Here is a 20,503-nt window from a genome sequence, read left to right as displayed (position 1 = left end):
ACAAAAGCTGGAGCTTTAGCTAAGAAAGGGCTCTCAATATAAGAAAATCTGGCTCCTGCAGGGCCAAAAGGTCAACCTACAAGATGGTCAAAGGATAGGCGAAAATGTTGTGGCACAGCCATTTGGGAGAATATGGTACTCTAAATGGCATTATGTGGAAAAAATGCAAAAGTGCACAAAACTTTAAAACAGAAAGCAGTAAAAAAGTATCCACTGCCACACGCGCATCCTGGACACATTCAAGTAACCACAAAATTGCCAAAAACAAAGTTAGAGACTCAAAGTGTCCCTACCACACTTCACAAAAGGTGATGTCTGCAAGGAAAAAATAAAGCAGAGAATATTATTATGGAAAACAAAGTTCTACTGCAAAGAGTGCCATGGGGCCCCCAAAACAGATGCACCTACAGAGGTAAGTGAAGCAAAAAGGCTTCACTTAACTCCAGAAATTCAGAAACGGTTCAAGACCATGGCAAAAGTGAGGTGTCCCATTGATGTCTATAGCCCAAAAGCAATGAAAATAAATTCTTTCCCCAACAATGTCCTTTAGGCACCAAACTACTGTAGACTATCCTTGGGGCCCTTGAGTCAGGGAACATCTAGATTGTTCCGAGAGGGAGTTGGAGAGATAAAGCGTTTGCCTTTAGACCATCACCCTAAATCAGACTAGATAGTACAGGTGACTGATCTCTAGTGGCTGGCCTGGGGTTGAGGAACGCTTGGGTTAGGGTGGGACTGCCCATCCCCAGGTTAGCTAGAGAGGGCCTGCTCCTAGAGAGCCCCTTGAAACAATATCAAAATATACAACTATTGAGCTATTTTTGGAAGCGTAAAATGTGTTTTCAAAGACTGCTGCTTTAAAGTCAGCAGCTTGTTCGTGCACTTTTGGTCGAAATCAACCAATTACCGATACATTTTGTTAGGGAGAATTTGCATAAATGTGCCAATTCCCTTTACCTTAGAGACCCCCAGCAACTTTGCTGGATTTTGAGGACTTGATTTTTTTTACCTGGAAAGAGTGCAAGCCTTTTTTCCCCACTCTCATGTATTTTGATGTGTGTTTTACACTGTGTCGAAACACTCATGGCAGTCAAATGCTACCCTTTCCTATTGAAAAGGCTGGTGGTAATGGTTTTACAATTAACTACCATGATTTATTCCGACCGCGAACACCAGTAGCTAAAAATCACGGGAGCCATGTTTTTCAAGATGGCGCCTTACGCCCCTTTGTTTAAACAGGACCTGGTCTTTTTTTTTCGCCGTTTCTTATTGGAAAGGTCCTTCTAGTGTTTGTCTCTGCGTGCCAAACCACGTTTGGTGCCTTTGTTTGTGTGCCTTTGGTGGGCTTCAGGAGTGAAGACCGCCTCTGGCATCCGAGTGTCTGGGGTGGGCAAGAAGTTAGGGAGGTGCCCGAAAACTCTCTGTGCTTAGTCTCCTAGGAGACCCAAATGCACTCTGGCGTGATTGGCTGGCAGGTGGTCTGGCAAGACCCGCCACCCTGCTGGGTGAGTGACAGCTAGACTGGAATGAAAGTGAGAGAACTGTTTGAAAGGCGAGTCTCGAACTGGAAAGCAGAGACGACCACTGGAATGAAAGAACCGAAGAAGAGCTGAAGAGGATGGCTGCTGCAACTCCTGGACAGTTGGTTTGCCTGGTGAAGCCTTGCTGCAGGTCCGAATTGCCAAGCTCATCTCGACGAAGAAGCCGCTTCAAGGACAACTTCTTGCTTTGAGTTGTTGGGACCAATCAACTCGTAAGCCACCTGGATACCATTCTCAAGGCTGGTTAGGATTAACCAGGGAGAGGGACACCAGCTTGTGTGCTTGAATCTACAGCTACTGGAACTGAAGTGACTCCATCTTGTTTGCTTTTTCTAACGATCCCGTGCAGTGTAGGAGTCCCCCTGACATCCTCCCTCTTGTCCCCACGACTGAGGGACAGTGAGATCTACAGGAACTGCCAGGAACCAACGACTTCAGCTGCATTTGTTTCTTCATACTAAGGTACTGTGCCAACCTGATTGAGAGAACGCTACTCTCGCGGTGAAAGTTCATGAAACTATCCCAACTTACAGGCCTAATCAGCTTGTGACCCAACAAACGATTCTTTTTCGTACAAACTACTTCTGAGAACTTTTGCAAAGACTTTACCGTTTAATACCAGAACTGCCCTTTCCTATCCAGAACACTAGCCCATTGACTTTGGCCTAGGCCTATGGACTTGAATTGAACTCTTCTGGTGAATTGAAACTATTTGCACTGTCTAACAAGCATATGTGATCTATTCTACTTACCTTGTCCCTTTTGCTCACTTCTAAGTAACTAGCTCAAACTGTTTCAAAAACGTAGACTTTTGTTTTGTAGTGTATTGGTATACAATATTAAGTTGCCTCCTTCTAGTGAAATGTTTTCTAAATGATTGTGTAATAAATTAATAAGTGTTTTACCAAGAAACCTTGCGTATAAGTGTCTAATGATTGTGTAATAAATGAATAAGTGTTTTACCAAGAAACCTTGCGTGTAAGTGTCTACTTGAACCACTGTGATTGAAAGACCTCTGTGTAACCTCTTGTACTGCTCACCTTTACTCTTGAGATAAGCCTGGCTGCTCAGCTTGCTACCAAAAACTGTGTGGTACAGACTTATACCAAAGTTTGTTTTGGCTTACACATGTAGTCCTAATTGTTTGTGGTGGTCCCAGAGGGTACTGCATGCAATTCTGCCTAACACATTTGTATGTGGGGGTCGGGGAGTGAAGGTGTAGGAGCTGGAGGTGTGACTGGGTGGGGGAGTGGGATCCCCCTATCAAGAACAAAACTGGTGAAATGTATGTCGGCCAAAAGTGCACGGACAAACCACTGACTTTTAAACAGCAGTCTATGAAAACATGTAGAACACTTTGTGAGTTGGTGTGTTCTTGAGGCCAACTTTGACAAATTTCCAATCGAATGCTGTTGTCAGAAGAACTGAATTTAAGCAGTGTTAGGGAGAACTCTCGGAAATGTGCCAATTCCCTCCACCTAAGAGACCCCCAGCAACTATGCTGGATTTTGAGGACTTTGTTTTGTTTTTACCCTGGAGAGAGTGACCTTTTTTCCCCACTCTTGCGTGCATTTTGATGTGATTTTTACCTGTTTCTTTTGGTTCTGGAGTTTGACAAGCTCCATGGGCATCATCTTTTACGTTTTGTCACACAGCACCTCGAGTGCAGTGGCACAGGGAAGTCTTTCAGATTTCCCCAAGGTTTAAATAGACACGCCTTGTCGACGTCCCCTTTTCGACTACGAAAAACAAAATGCAATACTCTGCAGTGACCACTGGATGTTGGACCTATGCACAGCATGTGATTCTAAGCAGATTAACAAACATCAGAAACTATCTTACAATAGAGTGCTGGAGGGGTTACTTAGGATCCCCTGTGTCTAGATCCTCATGTAAAATGTTTATTTTACCCTTTCCTCTCTGAATGGCTGGTGGCAGTGGTTTCGTTCGAACTACCATGGTTTGCAGTTAACCCGGGCTGCTTTCGCAGCTCCAGCAAAGCAACCGCTTGAGCCATCTTTTTCAAAATGGCACAGAGTCATCTTTAACAAAATGGTCCCCGCTCTTCTTATTTCGCCATGTCTTTGTGGAAAGGTCCTTCTAGAGGTTTTCTCTGCATGCCAAACCAGGTTTGGCCTCTGTTCATTTTGCCTTTGGCGGGATTCAGGAGTGAAGCCCACCTCTGGCTCCAGAGTGTCTGGGATAGGCAGGAAGTGGGGAGGTGCACGAAACTCCCTGTGCTTAGTCTCCTAGGAGACCCAAATGCACTCTGTGGTGATTGGCGGATTGTCCGGCAAAGGCAGCCACCCTGCCAGGTAAGTGACAGCTGGAATGAATGGGAGAGAACTGAATAAAAGGCAAGTCTTTCGGCTTGGAAGGCAGAGTCGACCACTGGACGAAGGAACTGAAGAAGAGCTTGAAGACGATGCCTGCTGCAACTCCTGGACCGTTGGTTTGCCCGATGAAGCCCTGCTGCAGTGCCGAAACGCCAAGTTCGCATCGACAGAGAAGCCCCTGCAAGGACGACCTCTCCTTTTGAGTTGGTGGGACCAATCCACTCCAAAGTAAGCCACCTGGACATACATCTTGGAGCTGGTTGAATTTCCACAGAGTTGCTGCTGGAAACCTTGTAAACAGGGATAGGAACACTAGATTGTGTGCGTTGCTTTTAAGTTGGCCTAGAGCTTTTGGAACATCTTCGGGACTCCCAAGAAGCAGGACTGACCAAGCCTGAGCCCCCTCAACAGAGTGCGGGACCCCAGAAGCAAGGAAAGCTCACCTCAACAGCCAGGAATAGCGTTGTTGCTATTTGCGGTAGCCACTAGGAGCTGAAACGCAAACAGCCACTGAAAGTGAAGTTTGCCGGTTGTAGGTTTTGACCGTCCCAGTGCATTGCAGGAATCCCCCAACGTCCTCCCTCTTGTCCAGAAATTGAGGCCCAGGAACAGTGAGATCTGCAGAGCTGCACAGGAGCAGAAGTCATCAGCTGCATCTTTTCTTCTTTGCTAAGGTACTGTAAAACAAGTCTAAGTGAACTTACCTCTTACTGTAGAAGTGCTTGTAACTTTCACAACTCACAAGGCTAACAAGCTTGTGTCCGTACATTTGATTTTTCTTTTCTTCAAAGACTCCTAAGAACTTGTGCAAAGACTTTTCCATTTACTTACCAGAAGTGCTGCATCCTATACAAAGACTTTTGCCTATTGACTTTGGCTTAGCCTATTGAATTGTATGACTCTTCTAAGAGAATCTAAAAGGGTTTGCCCTGCTTAGGGATATTTGTGATTTCTTGTGTTCTAATAACCTTTGCCTTTTAGCACCTTTTAAGAGTATTCTAAATGCCAACAGTAAGATATTAATTAATTATTAACTATTATATTGCTCCCTTCTAAAGAAGACTTTATAACTGACTGATAAATAAATTAATAATTGTTTATGCAGGAAACCTTGAGTGTAAGTTTATTTGAATACTTGCAAATGTGAATCTTTGTGTAACTCCACTACAGCTCACATTTCCCCTCTTGAGATAAGCCTGGCTGCTCAACACGCTACCAAAACTGTGTAGTGCAAGCTTATACCAAAGGTTGGGTTGCCTATACCTGTAGTCAGAGTTGTGTGTAGTGAACCCAGAGGGTGCTGTATACAAACTTTGTCTAACCGGTGAGCTGCTGCCACTGCCAGTACCTTTGTAAAGACCCTTGATGCCGAGGCAATGCTGAAGGGTAGTACTTTGAACTGATAGTGTTTGTCCTCTATCATGAATCTGAGGTATTGTCTGTGCGCTGGCAACATTAAAATATGAAAGTATGCATCTTTCATGTCCAATGTTGCCATGTAGTCACCCTGTGTGAGCAGGGGTATTACTTCCTGCAGAGTGACCATACAAAACATTTGAGGTTTGACAAATTTGTTCACTGGACGCAAGTCTAGCACAGGGCACATGGTGAAATCCTTTTTGGGTACAAGGAAGTACACTTAATACCCTTGTTTACCTGTAGAAGAGGTATGACTTCTATGGCTCCCTTTTCTTGCAAGATCTCGACTTCTTGTAGCAGGATGTGCAGATGTTCCAGCGCCAGGCGTCTTGATCATGGAGGTCTGAATTGGGTGGTCCGGCAGAATTCTATGCAGTACCCGTGGGTGACTGTCTTGAGTACCCAATGGTCTGTTATCCCCTCCCATGCTTGAAGAAATGGTGTTAGACATCCCCCGACCGGGGAGGCATGGGAGGGGACCCGAATCTGCTGGTCATTTCTGACCTGAGGCTGGGGAGCTTCTTGGGGTGGAATTCCGGCCCCTTCCTTTCCAACTTCGTTGACCTCTTGGGGGATACAGGTGGTATAGCTGGTTCCCTGCAGCAAGGACCAGTTATTTCCAAAGCCATATTGGTTGTGAGGGGAGTGAGATTGGCCATGAAAGGAACGTTGAGAACCACCCCCTCTTCTTTGGGAAGGCCTCAGGGGGGATTTGATCCAGGGTCTTGAGGGTGTCATGTTCCTTCTTAGCTGTTTCAAGCGCCTCATCAATGGCTTTCCCCGGATAAGTTGGTCTCCTCCACCGGCTTATTTATCAATGAAGCTTGCGTTTCTGGTTTGAAACCAGTTTTGTAACCAGGTGTGTCTCTTCAGGAGGGTACCTTGTGCTAAGGTCCTGCCAGCTGTTTCTGCAGCATCCAAAGTGTTTTTGAGAATACTGTGATTAACTTGTTTGACCTCAGCCACAATGGAAAGCAGTTGAGCCTGCAACGGTTCAGGGACTTCTTGAAGGCCCTCTTGTAGCATATTCGATTGTACGTCTGAATGGCTAGCCAACAATGTGGTGGTGTTAGCTATGCGAGTGGAGAATGCTGCAGCAGTTGTGACTCTTTTCCCCAGTGCGCCCTGCTCCTGGTTGTAGTTACCACCAGGGAATTTGGAATAGCATGTCCCCTGATATAGAGGGGATCAGAAGAGGAAGGGCGAAACAGTTTTTTCCAACTCTGGGATTGACAGCTCTGGTTTGGGCGGGTGTCAACAATGAAGGAGCCAAGCGATTTTTGATAGAATTCAGCAATGGAATATCCTGGCTGGCAGGTGGCTTTTCTTTTAGGATGTACTCGACAAAATCAGCCTCCGACATAGATTCCTGAGTGGCAATCTGGAAATGTTCTGCTGCCCTCCTTAAGATAGCATTAAACGCCATCTGGTCGTTAACTGGAGAGGCCTGTCGAGCAGGTGTGGTAGGAAGGGAATCCATGCACAGGGTGTCAGGGTCCGGTGTTGGGGTAGGTGATGCCCATGCTGAAAGTCGACTGGCCAGTCGTGGTCGTCTTCCCAACCCTCTGTGGGGTCAATGGGATCATCCACAGTATCAAAGGGGTATTCATCTTGAATGAATTGGTCTAGAGCAGGGGTGCACAACTGATTTTGCCAAGGGGCTGAATGTGTCTTACATGCTGCCTATAGTGCCGAAAAGTAAATGTGGGAGGGGCGGTAGGCGGGATGGGGGCATGGCAGGAGGGTTTTTCAATCCCCAATTTTTATTATACAGAAGGAAAAAGAATACATTTTTGAGGTGCACCGGTCTTTATTTGTATTTCAAACTTACATTTTGCAGTACACATTTTTGGCCCTTTTCACCCCTTGTCTCAACACGGAGAGTGCTTCATCTTACTGACTTGCATATTAGGTGTTCTTTCAACAGAAGTGGGTTTATGTCATTTTTTCTGTTTAGCTATTGCATATGGTCTGTTTAATTAAAGTATATATATTTTATTGACCCTTGTCTGGACATTCGTTATTTTTTACTGCTATACTTTGCCCCATGGCCCCACCCACACACTATGCCCCATGGCCACCATCCCCAACCAAACACTATGCCCCATGGCCACCACACCCAACCAAACAATATGCCCCATGGCCACCACCCCCAACCAAACACTATGCACCATGGCCACCACCCCACAAAACCAAATGCTATGCCCCATGGCCCCACACCCACACTATGCCCCATGGCCACCATCCCCAACCAAACACTATGCACCCACAAACAAAACACCATCCCCATGCCTGCTCACCCCCACAACAAACATCATCCCCATGCCTTTGGTAGTTAGTGTTCTTACCGAGGAGGATGCTTAGAATGCCATGTTGGCAGCCCTCAACACGCATAAGTGTGGATTATGAGAGGTCTGCTATAAATCAGGTCATGCAAATCGTGAACTCTTCCATTTGTGCACACACAAGAGAGGTGAGGGGATTTGGCCGAAAACAATTCAAGGACGCATATCAATAAAGCAGAGATGGCTGTTCCTTTGGGAGTCAGCTAAATGGCTTTGGCATCAAAATATCTCTGCACTGTGCAACCTACATTGTTCAATGGTCGAAGTGTACAGAAAGAAGTAGTGGAACTATGTTCCCTGTTGGTCTGCACCGCACAAACCCCATTCCTGCGCCCCCTCCCACACACAATCCAAAACCCCAACCAAACACACCTGCTATTTATGGGAATGTACAGTGCAGTGCACTGAAGTGCGAGCTTCAAATTCTTCCTACACTTATTTTAAAACTAAACCATTTCAGAAAGGTTTCTTTTTAAAATAAAAGTATAGGAACAGTGAAAGTCAAAAATAAAAAGTTTGGGATCACCGTTCCCACCCACTTCGACCTCTGACATGGTTTACTTTGTGTACATATATCCGCTGTCGGTGCCATTCACTGTCTATTGTTCAGCAGATTTGTCTGTTATGCAGAAAACATGTGTGGATAATGCTAGCTCTCTGCTATCGGGTAGGTATCCCAGTTATATATATATGTGCATTCCGTTTTAAATGAAAGCACAATGCTTTTAGGTGTGTGCGCGGATCGTGTGGAATACACCCGAGCTGGGGGTACATGTCTATTGTAGGGGAATATTTATTAATTACTGGAGCCGTCCTGCTGTTAGCTATGTATCCTTGAGGCCAAGTGATGTGCACACCACATGTAGACACCGTAGCAGGCGCTGCATGGAACGCCCATTCTGCATGTGTCTTTCTTGGCACACAAAGGGATGTGACTTTGACTCTGAGTCTCAAAGTGCTTTATAGGTAGGAAAGCAGCCATCACCCCAGGCGCATATAGGTGCCCCAATCTTCTTTATAGGGTATTTACATGTTTATGGCTCTTCCCCCTCCTTTACAAGAGGCAGCAGCCAACTGCCCTGGGCGATCTATAGCAAACTTGAACGCCTGGCTCCAGGGAGCAGAACCTGCATTCTGGCAGCCCTGCTGAGTTCAAAGGAGCAAGGCAAGTCAACAAAGACTTTCCTAATGGAGGGTGGCCGTTGTCGATTGCGGGCTACTTTCCATTAGAAAAGTCCTTAATTGCCGCGGGCCGCAGAAAATAACATGCCGGGCCGCACTTGGCCCGCGGGCTGTATGTTGTGCAATCGTGGTCTAGAGGGATCTCATCTTCAATGAGGTCATAAGTCTCTTCCTCCTGAGAGAAATCAAAGGTCTTTTGCTACAGGAGTAAAAGGGCTCTCCTCCCGAGTCCTTTTGGGTGTGAACTTCTCTGAGAATTCCACAAATCTCTCTAACCTATTCATACACCCCTCAAACTTCTCCCTGGTCCATAATGAGGATCGTGAAGAATCTAGGGGTGGAAGAGGCTCTTCAAGCTGATCTCCTCCTCTAAAACGCTGAGATTTCTCACTTAACATTGAAGAAAGAGACACAGGGCTCTCTGAAAAGTCTTTAAGGTTCTGGTGGTTGTGGAGTGTCTTTGGACGCGTCCTTAAGCCTATCTTTAGGTAGCAACGAGTCCTTCGACAGTTCTTTGTTTTGCCGCCAAAGCGATCTTAGCGATGCTTTCGGTAATACTTGGTGTCACAGGAAAATGTTTGGACTAGGCCGGTGGTTGCGCAGTTGTTTTTGGCGCAACCGGGGCTTCGTGTGGCGCCAGTGCCTTCTTCTGATGCGTCTCGACGGTTGCATGAACATTGGTGGTAGCTCCCTTTCATTTAGACTGCCCAGACGCATGCCGCACCTGCGGTTGCAGGGAGGGCTGCCGTTCATGAGGATCGGCGGCCACTGCCGAACTATCCGGTGTGCCTGTTGGCGCTTTGGGACGCTTCAACTGTTTAGTCGAAGCCGGACTGGGGGTTGTGTGTTTAGTGTGGGAAGAGTGTGCATCCTTGTCGCCGGGATGTACAGTCCCCAAAGCAGGACTCACGTTGTGCCTATTGGGGCCGGCTCCGCCGTTAGGTCACTGGCCTCCGAATTGGAGCCCTGGTCATCACTAAGCCCTTCATCACACACGGTGACTGTGGGGGCAGGGGGGGGGGGGAACTACTCTAGGCCTGCAACATTCTGTAGGCTGCCCACCGTTTAACTCGATGCTCCTTTGGGGTCTTGGGATGCAGGAGCTTACAAGCCGCACAGGCCACCTCGTTGTGTTTGAGGGGAAGACACCTATTACACTTAAGGTGTTTGTCTTTCCACAGGAATTTTTGCCTTGCATGAAGGACAAAATCTAAATTGAATCCTGTCCATAGCGCAGGAATAACACAGTGACGACAAGACCAAGGGAACAAAGAGAGAGGAAAGGGAAAGGCATTCTTAAAAAGGAAATGTCCACCCCAACCCCACTCTCCATACTGTGTAGGCCGGCCAGAAGGGCGGACCGGATTAACTGCTGTCGAAGGTCCGTAGTAGCAGGCTTCGGCAGAGGTCAGGAATCAGCCTTCGAGGGAAGGGATGGTAATGAGAAGATAATAGACCAAAGGTCGGTAAATCTAACAATATCTCAATGTCTCTTGAAGAGCTCTGCATAAGGCGACCAGTAAACTGGGTGGAAAAAAAACAATCTGAGGAACCTCGACGCACGAGGGATTTTGGGTACACTACACGTCACGTTAGGGATAGTGTTTCAGGCACGCCCATGTCGACATCCCCTTTCGATTCTCGAAAGACAAGATGCAATACTCTGCGGTTACCATTGGATGTCGGACTATATGCACAGCATGTGATTCCAAGCAGATTAACAAGCATCAGAAAAGTCTTAACAGGCTAAAATGTTTGGACCGCTGACTGGAAACGTTATGCAGAAATCTGATCGGAACTTGTTTGGGCCCCACACTCACCATCTAATCTATTTCACTGCCCGCCTTTAGAGACATGGGACGTTTATTAAAGAACTATTGACACATTAATGCAAACATAACATACACCACGTTTTTAATAGGAAGATAGCATTTCAAAAGTACAAAAAAAATAAGGAGCCCTTCACCTACCTTTAGATCTTCCATGTTCTTTGACATCTCGTTCAAGAACTTGTAATAATCTCCACCTCTTGTGAGAAGCTCTATGTAGCGAGTCTGAATATCTGCTGCCTGGAGGAGAGGTAAAAGGTGGCACATAAACAAGAGAACATTCTTCAATCAAGCAGTAAATAGGTTTAACCAAATGTAGTTAGCACAACAGTACACACCAATTAAATGGGATGTGGTTAATGAGATGGTTAGTTGACATCACTGGAGAAAAGTAGACATTGGATTTACCTGCATTTTTTTTAAATCTATAACAATGTTCATTAGACCGTTCAATTGATATGTACAAGGATATGTAAAGCTACAACCCACATATGAGACTTCTTCATAGTAACCACATTTTCATATATGGGAAAGCGAGTCAGTGTGTAGCACAGCTAAAGCCAATAAGACCCAAAAAAGTAAAACACCTCACATTGTAATTGTTGTATATTGCTTCAGAAAACCAACCATTTGTACCCAATTACACAAACATTTGGACTCTGGCCTGCTCTGTCTGAATCAACCTATTCCTTCCAACATAGACCATCTCTTAATCATTCAAGTTTTATCTTCAAGAGTTTATCAGCCAGGCAAATACACTATAAAGGACTTTCTATACTTACCTTAGAAGACCTGTGTCAGTTTTAGGTTTAGATGCTTGATTGGCCTTATGTGATGGGCATTCGTTTTTATGAAGTCTCTAGCAATTAATGGGCTTGGGCTCTGTTTGGGAAGTTTTTCCGACAGCCCTCTGGTGAAGGGTGTGAATAGCGCTATCCTTGGTGGACAGACAGGATGATCACCGAGTTAGACCAAAACTTTGAATGGGTAGCTTAGCAGAGTAATCAGGCTTTACTCCTATTATTGCACAAGTAAGAAAATACTGTGAAATATTCACATACAAGCTAGAATATTGAAAGAACCCAGAAAAGGGATAAGACAGATTGCACTTGTGGCGAACTCCCATGCCTAACTTTGGGTACGGTCAAGAGTGAGGTTGATAGGGCGCGGCACCAGCCCAAGCAAGAGGAGGACGAGCACAGAGAAAGTACAAGGTGGATATCAAGACCTCCCCTCAATGAGTCCCCTCTGGAAGGAAGGGGAAAAGCACCATAGGAAAACCCCAAATCCCCTTAAATGTTCTAGAAGGTCTGTGGGTAACCATTGGGAGAGCCCAGGCAGCCAGACAGACCTAAAACCAATTGCCAGGTTACGTTGGTCTGCTTTTACACTGTGCCAAGTCACCATTGTAGTTTTTTCAGTGAGTCTAGACGTATCTGTTGAGTGGCGTACTATGCCCCACCAGGGGTATTGAGACTGTTTTGCTGGAGGCACGACAATGAGGGAGGGGAAGCTAAAAGGGTGAGAACGCAGCAAAGATTTACTACAAACAAAGGGAGAGATGGAGCAGAGAAAGAATGTTTTGGGCAGGAAAAGAGACATTTCCCTTTAAGGTAAAGCATTTCCATACACTAGGCAGTCCCTTCTCCAGAGACCCATCCAGGGGGAGGAGAGATCACAGTATAGAAGCCCAGCAGCTCAGTTTGGCCGAGAAGCTGCTACGGAGAGGGCCACTGTTAGGGAGAATTTTTTATTTCTGTGCCAATTCCCTTTAACCTTAGAGAACCCCAGCTCTTTTGCTGGACTGTTTTCACACTCCCTCATGTGTTTTTCTGACTAGGATTTTTTGTGTTTCTTACTATTTAATGGAGTCTCGAAAACTCCATAGGAATCTGCTTTTTGCATTGTGACACACAGCACCTTTTGTGCAGTGCCTTGGACTTCTCTTAATGTTTAACTACATTTTCTTGGGTGAACTACTATTCCCAAGAATAGTACGAGGACTTTTGTCTTACTTACCTTTTCTTTGTGGATCCAGTACACACCAACCTATGTGGAGTGCTGGGGGGCGGGGGGATTACATAGTAACTTCTTTATCCCACTCCTCATAACATTCTGTTACACTAACTTGAATGGCTGGTGGCAGTGTTTCTTTTTTACCACCTTTGTGCCATGTATCTGCAGACTGATTTCTCAGCTGCAGTACAGCACCTAAGGGTGACCATTTTCCCAAAATGGCCCGTCTTCTTTTTCCACCATTTCTTGTCAGTTAGCTCCTTCTGGGCTTTTACTCTGTTTGAATCGGGTTTAAGTGCTTTGTGCATTTTTCCTTTGGCAGGCTTCAGCCTTGAAGCCCGCCCAGGCTTCAGTGTGTCTGGAAAGGCAGGAAGTGAGGGACAGTCCCGAAACTTCCCTGTCCTTTGTCTCTAGGTGTGCCTGAGTGAAACCAGTTCCGATTGGCCAGCTGGTTGTCCAGGAGGAAACCCACCTGGCTGGGTGATTGATAGCCCAGGACTGTGAATGAATGAGAATTTGCCTAAAAGGCGAGGTTTTCGGGACTAGAGGCAGAGTCGACCAGTGGAGGACAACATCTGATGAAGATGTGAAGAGATGCTATCAACACCGACCTGGACCGCGAAGTGCCAGGTGAAGCCCTGTAGCTTTGCTGACCCCGTTTTCATTTTTACTGGGAAGACCCGGAATGACTTCCTCCCTTGGGCTGGTGGGGCCAACTAGCCTTGAGACAAGCGTCATTTTGGTGCAACCCACGACTTGCTGTGACTTTCTAAGGCTGCAGAATCCAATGCCCGGGGACCCCTGACCATCATCGAGTGCATTGTCTTCGGAAGTGCGAATCCGGCCAAAACTTCATGGGCATCCAGAGGACCCTACAGAAGCAGGAAATCTTGATCCAGAGTCATTCTTTGGCACTGAGAAAAAGGCACCAAAAACACTAAAGGCAGCTGAATCAAGGAGAATCCATTGCTGCCGAATCCCTCTCTAGAGTGCTGCTGCAGAAGCCCACCAGATGTCCTCCCTTTCGTCATCACGACCAGGGACAAGAAACAAGGGTCTGCTACACTGCAACATGAAGGCAGGTGAACGCCGGCACACCCACAAAGGCTGCCCAACAAGGCAGCCCTGTCTTGAGCCTGTCCGGAGCCAAAGGAGCCTGGGGCCCAGAACTCTGCCCTCCACTCAGCCCCAGGTAAGCACACCTTCTACAGTGCTCAATGTTAAGCTAACTCACAAAGCCTCAGACCATAACAATGAACAGTGCATAGACTCTTAAAACCCACGCTGTTCTATATTGGATCTCTGCCACTCTGTACCCACATGCCAGCAAGCACTCTGTAATGCAACAAAGGCATACCACATTATGTTTTATCGCACAGTCTGTAGCATATTGCTTAACTGCCTTAGTGGCCGCATGTATAACAAAGGCATAGTCACTATGTGCGTTGTCTCTTGCCTTGTGTAATCAGTTACAGCGTATGGAAATACAGATAGGTTACCATGCCAGACTCCTAATGCCCCAAATATTCTGTTTACTAGCACAAACGTTGCACAGATATTCCCAGTACTGCCATTACTGCGCCATAGCCTATAGTACGCTCCCTGTTCCTTAGCCAGTATTGAATGCACTGCGAGTATTCATCCTTTACTTCTAGTAACTGCATTGCCACTATTGTCTCCAACTGTATTGACTGCACTGCTAGTATTGATCCTTACCTCTAGTAACTGCATTGCCACTACTGTCTCCAACTGTATTGACTGCACTGCTAGTATTGATCCTTACTTCTAGTAACTGCATTACCACTATTGTCTCCAAATGTATTGACTGCACTGCTAGTATTGATCCTTACTTCTAGTATCTGTATTGCCACTATTGTCTCCAACTGTATTGACTGCACTGCTAGTATTGATCCTTACTTCTAGTATCTGTATTGCCACTATTGTCTCCAACTGTATTGACTGCACTGCTAGTATTGATCCTTACTCTCTAGTAACTGCATATTGCCTTTAGTGCTAACAGCCGCCCAGGTTAGTATTGCACTAAGGAATAAACGCCAGTTAGACTGACTAGTCTTGACTGCCAACCCACTACAACATGCACATTCTGCCGCTACTCATATGCATGCTAGGCACCTTGCTCACACGCGATCTTAGGCCAGGTCAAGACACCCACGTGTACAACAGCAGCCTTAATTCCAACACCATAGACTTCCCGCCTAGGCCATCCCAACACCACGCTCGCAGCCATGCACCCCACCACACTGCACTCCAGACTATTCAGACTTAGGAACCGCACTCAGCCTATGAACCTTGCCACCATACCCTCCTCTATCTCACTCAGAAATAAGCACCTAGCATCTAGGACCACCCGCAAAGCCAACGCCATTCACCTCTGCCCAACAAATTCCAGCACTAACAGCACCAAGGTGCACCACCAGACCCCCTCCTACAAGAATACTAAACAATCCTCTCCATCTCTTGAATCAGAAATCAAAGAACCTACCAAAACTAACCACCAACACCTTCGCTACAAATGGGCCCTGCTCAATGTTCGCCCGCTCAACGCCCATGCGCTAGAAGTTAATGATCTCATCACCAACCAAGATCTAGACATACTGGCCATTACGGAAAACTGGCTTCACGAAGCCTCCAGCCCAGCCATCACAATCACACTTCCCAAAGGTTACTCTACCCTCAGACAGGACAGGCTAACCAAAACAGGAGGAGGAGTAGCCGTAATATTCAAAGAGAGCATATCTATCAAGACCTATACCCCCAACTGGGTGAAGGAATAGTAGACATCCTTTCTGCCAAAATAGCCTCATCACCTAATAGTACCATAAATATACATGTGGTTTACCGCCCTCCAGGAACTCCGGCAGACTTCATAGGACAAGTTACCCACCTCCTAGGAAACAATTTTAAAAAGTCCACCAAAACGCTACTCCTAGGCGACATCAATCTAGGTTTTAACAACGCCAATGACAAAACTGCCACATCCTTCTCAAAGGACCTTAGTGAACTTGGCTTTTCTCAGAAAGTCACTTCTCACACACATGCAAAAGGTCGCATCTTAGATTGGATTATAGACCACAACTGCGACACAAACATGGTTTCCAATACTGCCCTCCCATGGACAGACCATAACTGCCTGCTATTCACCATCCCCATAACGCCATGCGCCAAGCCGACTACTCCAGCACCGGCCACAGTAGCCAGAAGCACAAAAAAACCCACTGCAGAGAACATCAGTGCCTATCTCAACCTCCGATGCCTAGCACCACCATTCTCTCCCGACCCGGTCATACTAGCGGAACTATTCAGAGACACACTGACTAACGCCATCAACACAGTCGCCCTGCCAGAAAACAAAAAAGAAAAGAAATCCTTCCACTCCAACTCGTGGTTCACAGAAGAGCTCCTTAACATGCGCAACTCCAAACGGCAGGCGCTAAAAACCTGGCAGGCTAACCCCTGTGACGCCACTAAAGATATCTTCCGAACCATTGCTAAAAAATACAAAGAATCTATATTCAAAGTCAAATCAGAATCCTACAACAGAATCTCTTCGGCCAACTCACAATGCAAAGAGCTATTTACCATCTTTAAAGAATTAACAGTACCTCCCACTTGCACGGACGAAATCATTTAAGATGCAGCCTGGTGCTCCAGCATACAAGCTGCCATGCTAAAAAAATAGACCTCCAGAACAAAATCTCTGACCATTACAAAGCATTACCCAAACAGAAGCACCAGAAGCAAACCCACCACAAACGCTCAGGCAACATCCATCCCAATTTCTCCTTCTCTGAAACATCCGAGACAGACGTACTAGACATCCTAAAACATCTCAAACCATCGCTATGCAAGGGCGATGTATGCCCCCCAAAAATTATCAAAGAATGCGCGGAGCAGCTCGCTCCACTAATCACCGCGTTCATAAACGCCTCATTCAAGACAGGTATAGTCCCCAACTGCCTCAAAGAAGCGTGGGTACGTCCACTCCTAAAAAATCCTACATTAGACCCTTCCCAACCAAATACTTATAGACCAATTACAACCGTCCCATTTCTTCTTAAAATATTAGATAAGGCTGCCCACAGGCAAATCCAACTGTACCTCGAAACCAACTCTATCCTTGGTAAGAGACAATCAGGGTTCTGCAAAGGACACGGAATGGAAACCGCATTACTAGATCTGAAAAAACAAATCACTTCTATCCTTGACATGGGTAAGCCTGCATTACTCCTGCTCCTAGACCTCTCAGCAGCGTTTGATCTCGTGGACCATAAGACCCTCACCAACCACCTCACACATGCTGCGCACTTCTCCAATCACGCAGCAACTTGGATCACGTCCTTCCTACAAGGCAGAGCCATGAAAGTGTTCTCCAATATAGCAAACGCTGAACCCACTATCATACAATGTGGTGTTCCCCAGGGATCCTGTACAGCCCCTACACTTTATAATCTATTCACAAAGCCACTCTTCGATAAACTGGATGCACTTGGGATCACATACACAAACTATGCTGATGATACCCAGGTGCTCCTTCCCCTCACAGGGAGCTATTTCAAAGACGCTTCTACCCTTCAACAAATTTACTCCACAATCCAAGCCTGGATGGCCACCAATGGATTATGCCTCAACGGGGATAAAACTGAAATCCTCATTCTAGGTCAAAAATCCACGCTAGCCAAACTGAGTCCAACCTATCAAAACTTCTGCATTGACAACTGTATCATCCCAGTCCTTTCGTCAGTTAAAACGCTCGGAGTCCACATTGATGCTACACCATCTATGGATAAGCAAGTCAGCGCCATTGTATCAGCCTCCGCTCTGAGTACCAAACTAATCAATGCCATAAAGCCGTTTCTAACAAAAGACAATTGCCTCTCCATTGCAAGAGCTACAATAGGAGCTAAATTGGATTACTGCAATTCCCTCCTAGCGGGGACATCAAAAAAAAAAAACTTAGCCAGACTCCAAACCACTCAAAACAACTCTCTCAGAGCAGCTCTAAGTATTCCCAAAAGAGAGCACATCTCCCAAGCAAGAGAAAACGCTCACTGGCTACCAGTTAAAGACCGAATCTCCTTCAAGATTCTCGCCAACGCACACAAATGTATCAACCTAACAGCACCCTCTTACTTATCGGACTCTCTAGCCAGAACACAATCCACTAGACCCACTAGACTCGAGTACACCAACACAGTGCCACGAATCACCAGGGCCAAGGCAGGAGGTCTAGGATTCCCCTATCTGGCACCTAAACTCTGGAACACGTTACCCACAGCCCTCAGAGCGGAAACCTCTCTTCAGCCCTTCCGAAAAAATCTAAAAACTACACTCTTCAACTAGCTGCTAGCTCACTGTATATACCCGCGCACTACTATGATATCTACACCTATGCGCTACAAGCTACAATGCCATCTCATGCTGTATGTATTTACGTGACTACTGTAACTAAGATATGAATATCCACTGTAACCAGCGCCGCAATGCCATTTGTGGTGCTTTCTAGCTTGGGGAGTACCATTTTAAACCCTTTTGAGTTGACCTCATCTCGCTTGCACTGGCCTCCCAGTTTATGCTTCTTCAAGGTGGCTCCTTTTGAGCTTCTGTGATTTTCTATTGAACCGACTATTTTAAAACATTTTCTAAGAAGAGAGCATCAGAAGTTTGAACTGGCCCGCTGACTTTGGCTGTCCTGGCTCCCCAACGGCCACCCTCTGAACCTATTGGCTTGGCAGTGCTTGTTCCCTTACAGGATTTAACTGTTGAACACTATTATTACTGGGATAAAAGCCCATCTTAGGTTCTCCTTTGTTAGATTGTGCAATCACAGGAAGGATCCCCATGGGTTTATGCTGCAATCTGCATTTGGTGATTTTGAGATAAACATGTATTTTAATACAAAATATAAAACAGGAGTACTTTGAGTCTTAGCCTCATTTCTGATAATGGTCTCTTTTGTGAAACACCTCACTCCAAGAAACACAACATAGTGCACTACCCTAACACGAGTGTACTATGCCTATTTGAGTCCTAGAAAGGAGGGAGGAAATGGTTAGCAGCATAAAGAAAAGAGACCGCCCCCAAGGGACTGAAGATGGCAAGTAAAAGAACTGGACACGAATATGCCTGAATTCAACCCTAGAAACAGAAACATTGTAACCACCAGTGGCTACTGGAACCCAATTACTTCCTATGGCACATAATGAACTGCAGTGACTTACTATACTCAAATCTATAATAATGTTATGTTAAAGATACTTCTATAGCGCACTGTCACCAACGGAATTGGTCCCCAGGTGCTCTGGCAGATCTGTCAACAAGTAGGAAAGCGGGTAGTGTTAGTCGGGTGGAGGGGGAGTAGGAGAGTTGGAGAAGTGGTGTGCTGTTGGCAGCTTCAGTTCGGTATACACCGTGCGCTGAGCTTTGGTGCAAGTATCGGATCGGACAAGACCTTGTGAGCTGTAGGTGCTGTTTATGTGTTGTTTATATGTTGTTGATGAAGTATGGTAAAGTGCATGCGGATTGCTGGGTGAGAGGTGGTTGTGTGAGTTTTTTTATTTATGCAGAGATTTGAAGGTTGGGTTAGTGGGGTCTGTATCCTGGTTCTAATACTTATTGTTCCAATTGAGTTGTATTCCTATGGGTGGGGTTGTTGCTGATTTCTTATTGGCCATCTGACTGTAGTGTGTGATGGTGCGGTGCAGTCCCAGCTTTATCCTAATGAGCATTGTATACTGTGATTGGGTGTGTCTAATTTTTCTCCCTCTGGAGTGGGAGCTGAGGTTGGGTGCTCCCTGTTCCCTTGTTATCTATTGTGATATTGGTCTGTTGGAGCTTGGTGTGGTTCAGGGCCAGAGTGCTATTGATGAGTCGTCCTAGTACTTCCCATCTTGGTCAGCCTATGTATTCAGTCTTTGTGTCCTCCTATCATGGCTCTCTCTCAGTTGGTTGTTCAGAATGTCATGGAGAGTTGTCCGTAAAATCTATTGTTTGGTAGTTGCTTGTGTGTGATGGCACGGCGCGCTCCCAGCTGTATCCTAATGAGCTTTGTACAATGTGATTGGGTATGTCTATTCCTCCTGTTCTAGTTTTGGAGCTGAGGGATGGGTGTTCCCTATTCCCTTGCCATCTATCGTGACAAGGGTCTGTTAGAGTTTGGGAGTGGGATAATGACCGACACCTTGTAAAATGAGTTTGTCCAAGAAACCAAGGCTTCATGGGGGACCAGGAAACAATGCTGCAGTCCAGCTAAGTACCTTCATAAGTCACAGGAAAGGACTTTTAGAAGTTTCAAACAATTCTCTATTAGGATTTAATGAGACAAATGCCATAGTGTTAGGGGAGTTTTCCTAAAGTCTAACTTGGAGGTAAGTCTTTAGTAAGCTATCTCAGCGGTTTGTAGATCCCCCAACTCTTAGTATCAGTCTGTACTACGCAAGGACCTTGGTAGAGTGGCAGAGCAGTCAGGCTTAACTTAAGAGGAAGATGTGAGCTCTAGGTAAGTACACTGAACCCAGTCACTAATGCACAAAGAAACACTTACACAAATATATATTAAAATATAGACTATATTTACACAAGAGTCATGGTTAAATAATTAGCACAATAACCAACACACATAGATATACTTTTTACAATACTTTCAAACGGTCACTTCTTAGTTGGTAGTTGCTGAACGTGCACAATTGTTACAGGAGTTTGACAGGTCTACCGTATTATCTGTAATACAGAGCACCCACAAAGTAATACAGTAATTTCATTCAGTCAGCATACATATAAGATAGTGATTTTTAGGAAGGAAATCAGTTGGCTAGTGT

The 20,503-nt window shown here is 45.8% G+C and overlaps 1 protein-coding gene across 3 annotated transcripts in view; it reads right to left on the bottom strand.

Moving 5' to 3' along the window:
- The window catches only part of DSP (desmoplakin), a 372,480-nt gene that overhangs the window by 48,811 nt on the left and 303,166 nt on the right, over nt 1–20,503 (bottom strand). For all 3 annotated transcript variants that reach the window (XM_069613475.1, XM_069613476.1, XM_069613477.1), the window contains exon 22: nt 10,794–10,892. In XM_069613475.1, coding sequence (XP_069469576.1) covers nt 10,794–10,892 — 99 coding nt within the window. The remainder of the gene's footprint in view (nt 1–10,793; nt 10,893–20,503) is intronic.

The sequence above is a fragment of the Ambystoma mexicanum genome, chromosome 5p (genome assembly GCF_040938575.1).
Source record: "Ambystoma mexicanum isolate Mex_15411 chromosome 5p, UKY_AmexF1_1, whole genome shotgun sequence".
NCBI classification, from domain to species: Eukaryota; Metazoa; Chordata; class Amphibia; order Caudata; family Ambystomatidae; genus Ambystoma; species Ambystoma mexicanum.
Note: the sequence above shows the minus strand (reverse complement) of the source record. Positions and strands in the feature narration are given on the sequence as shown.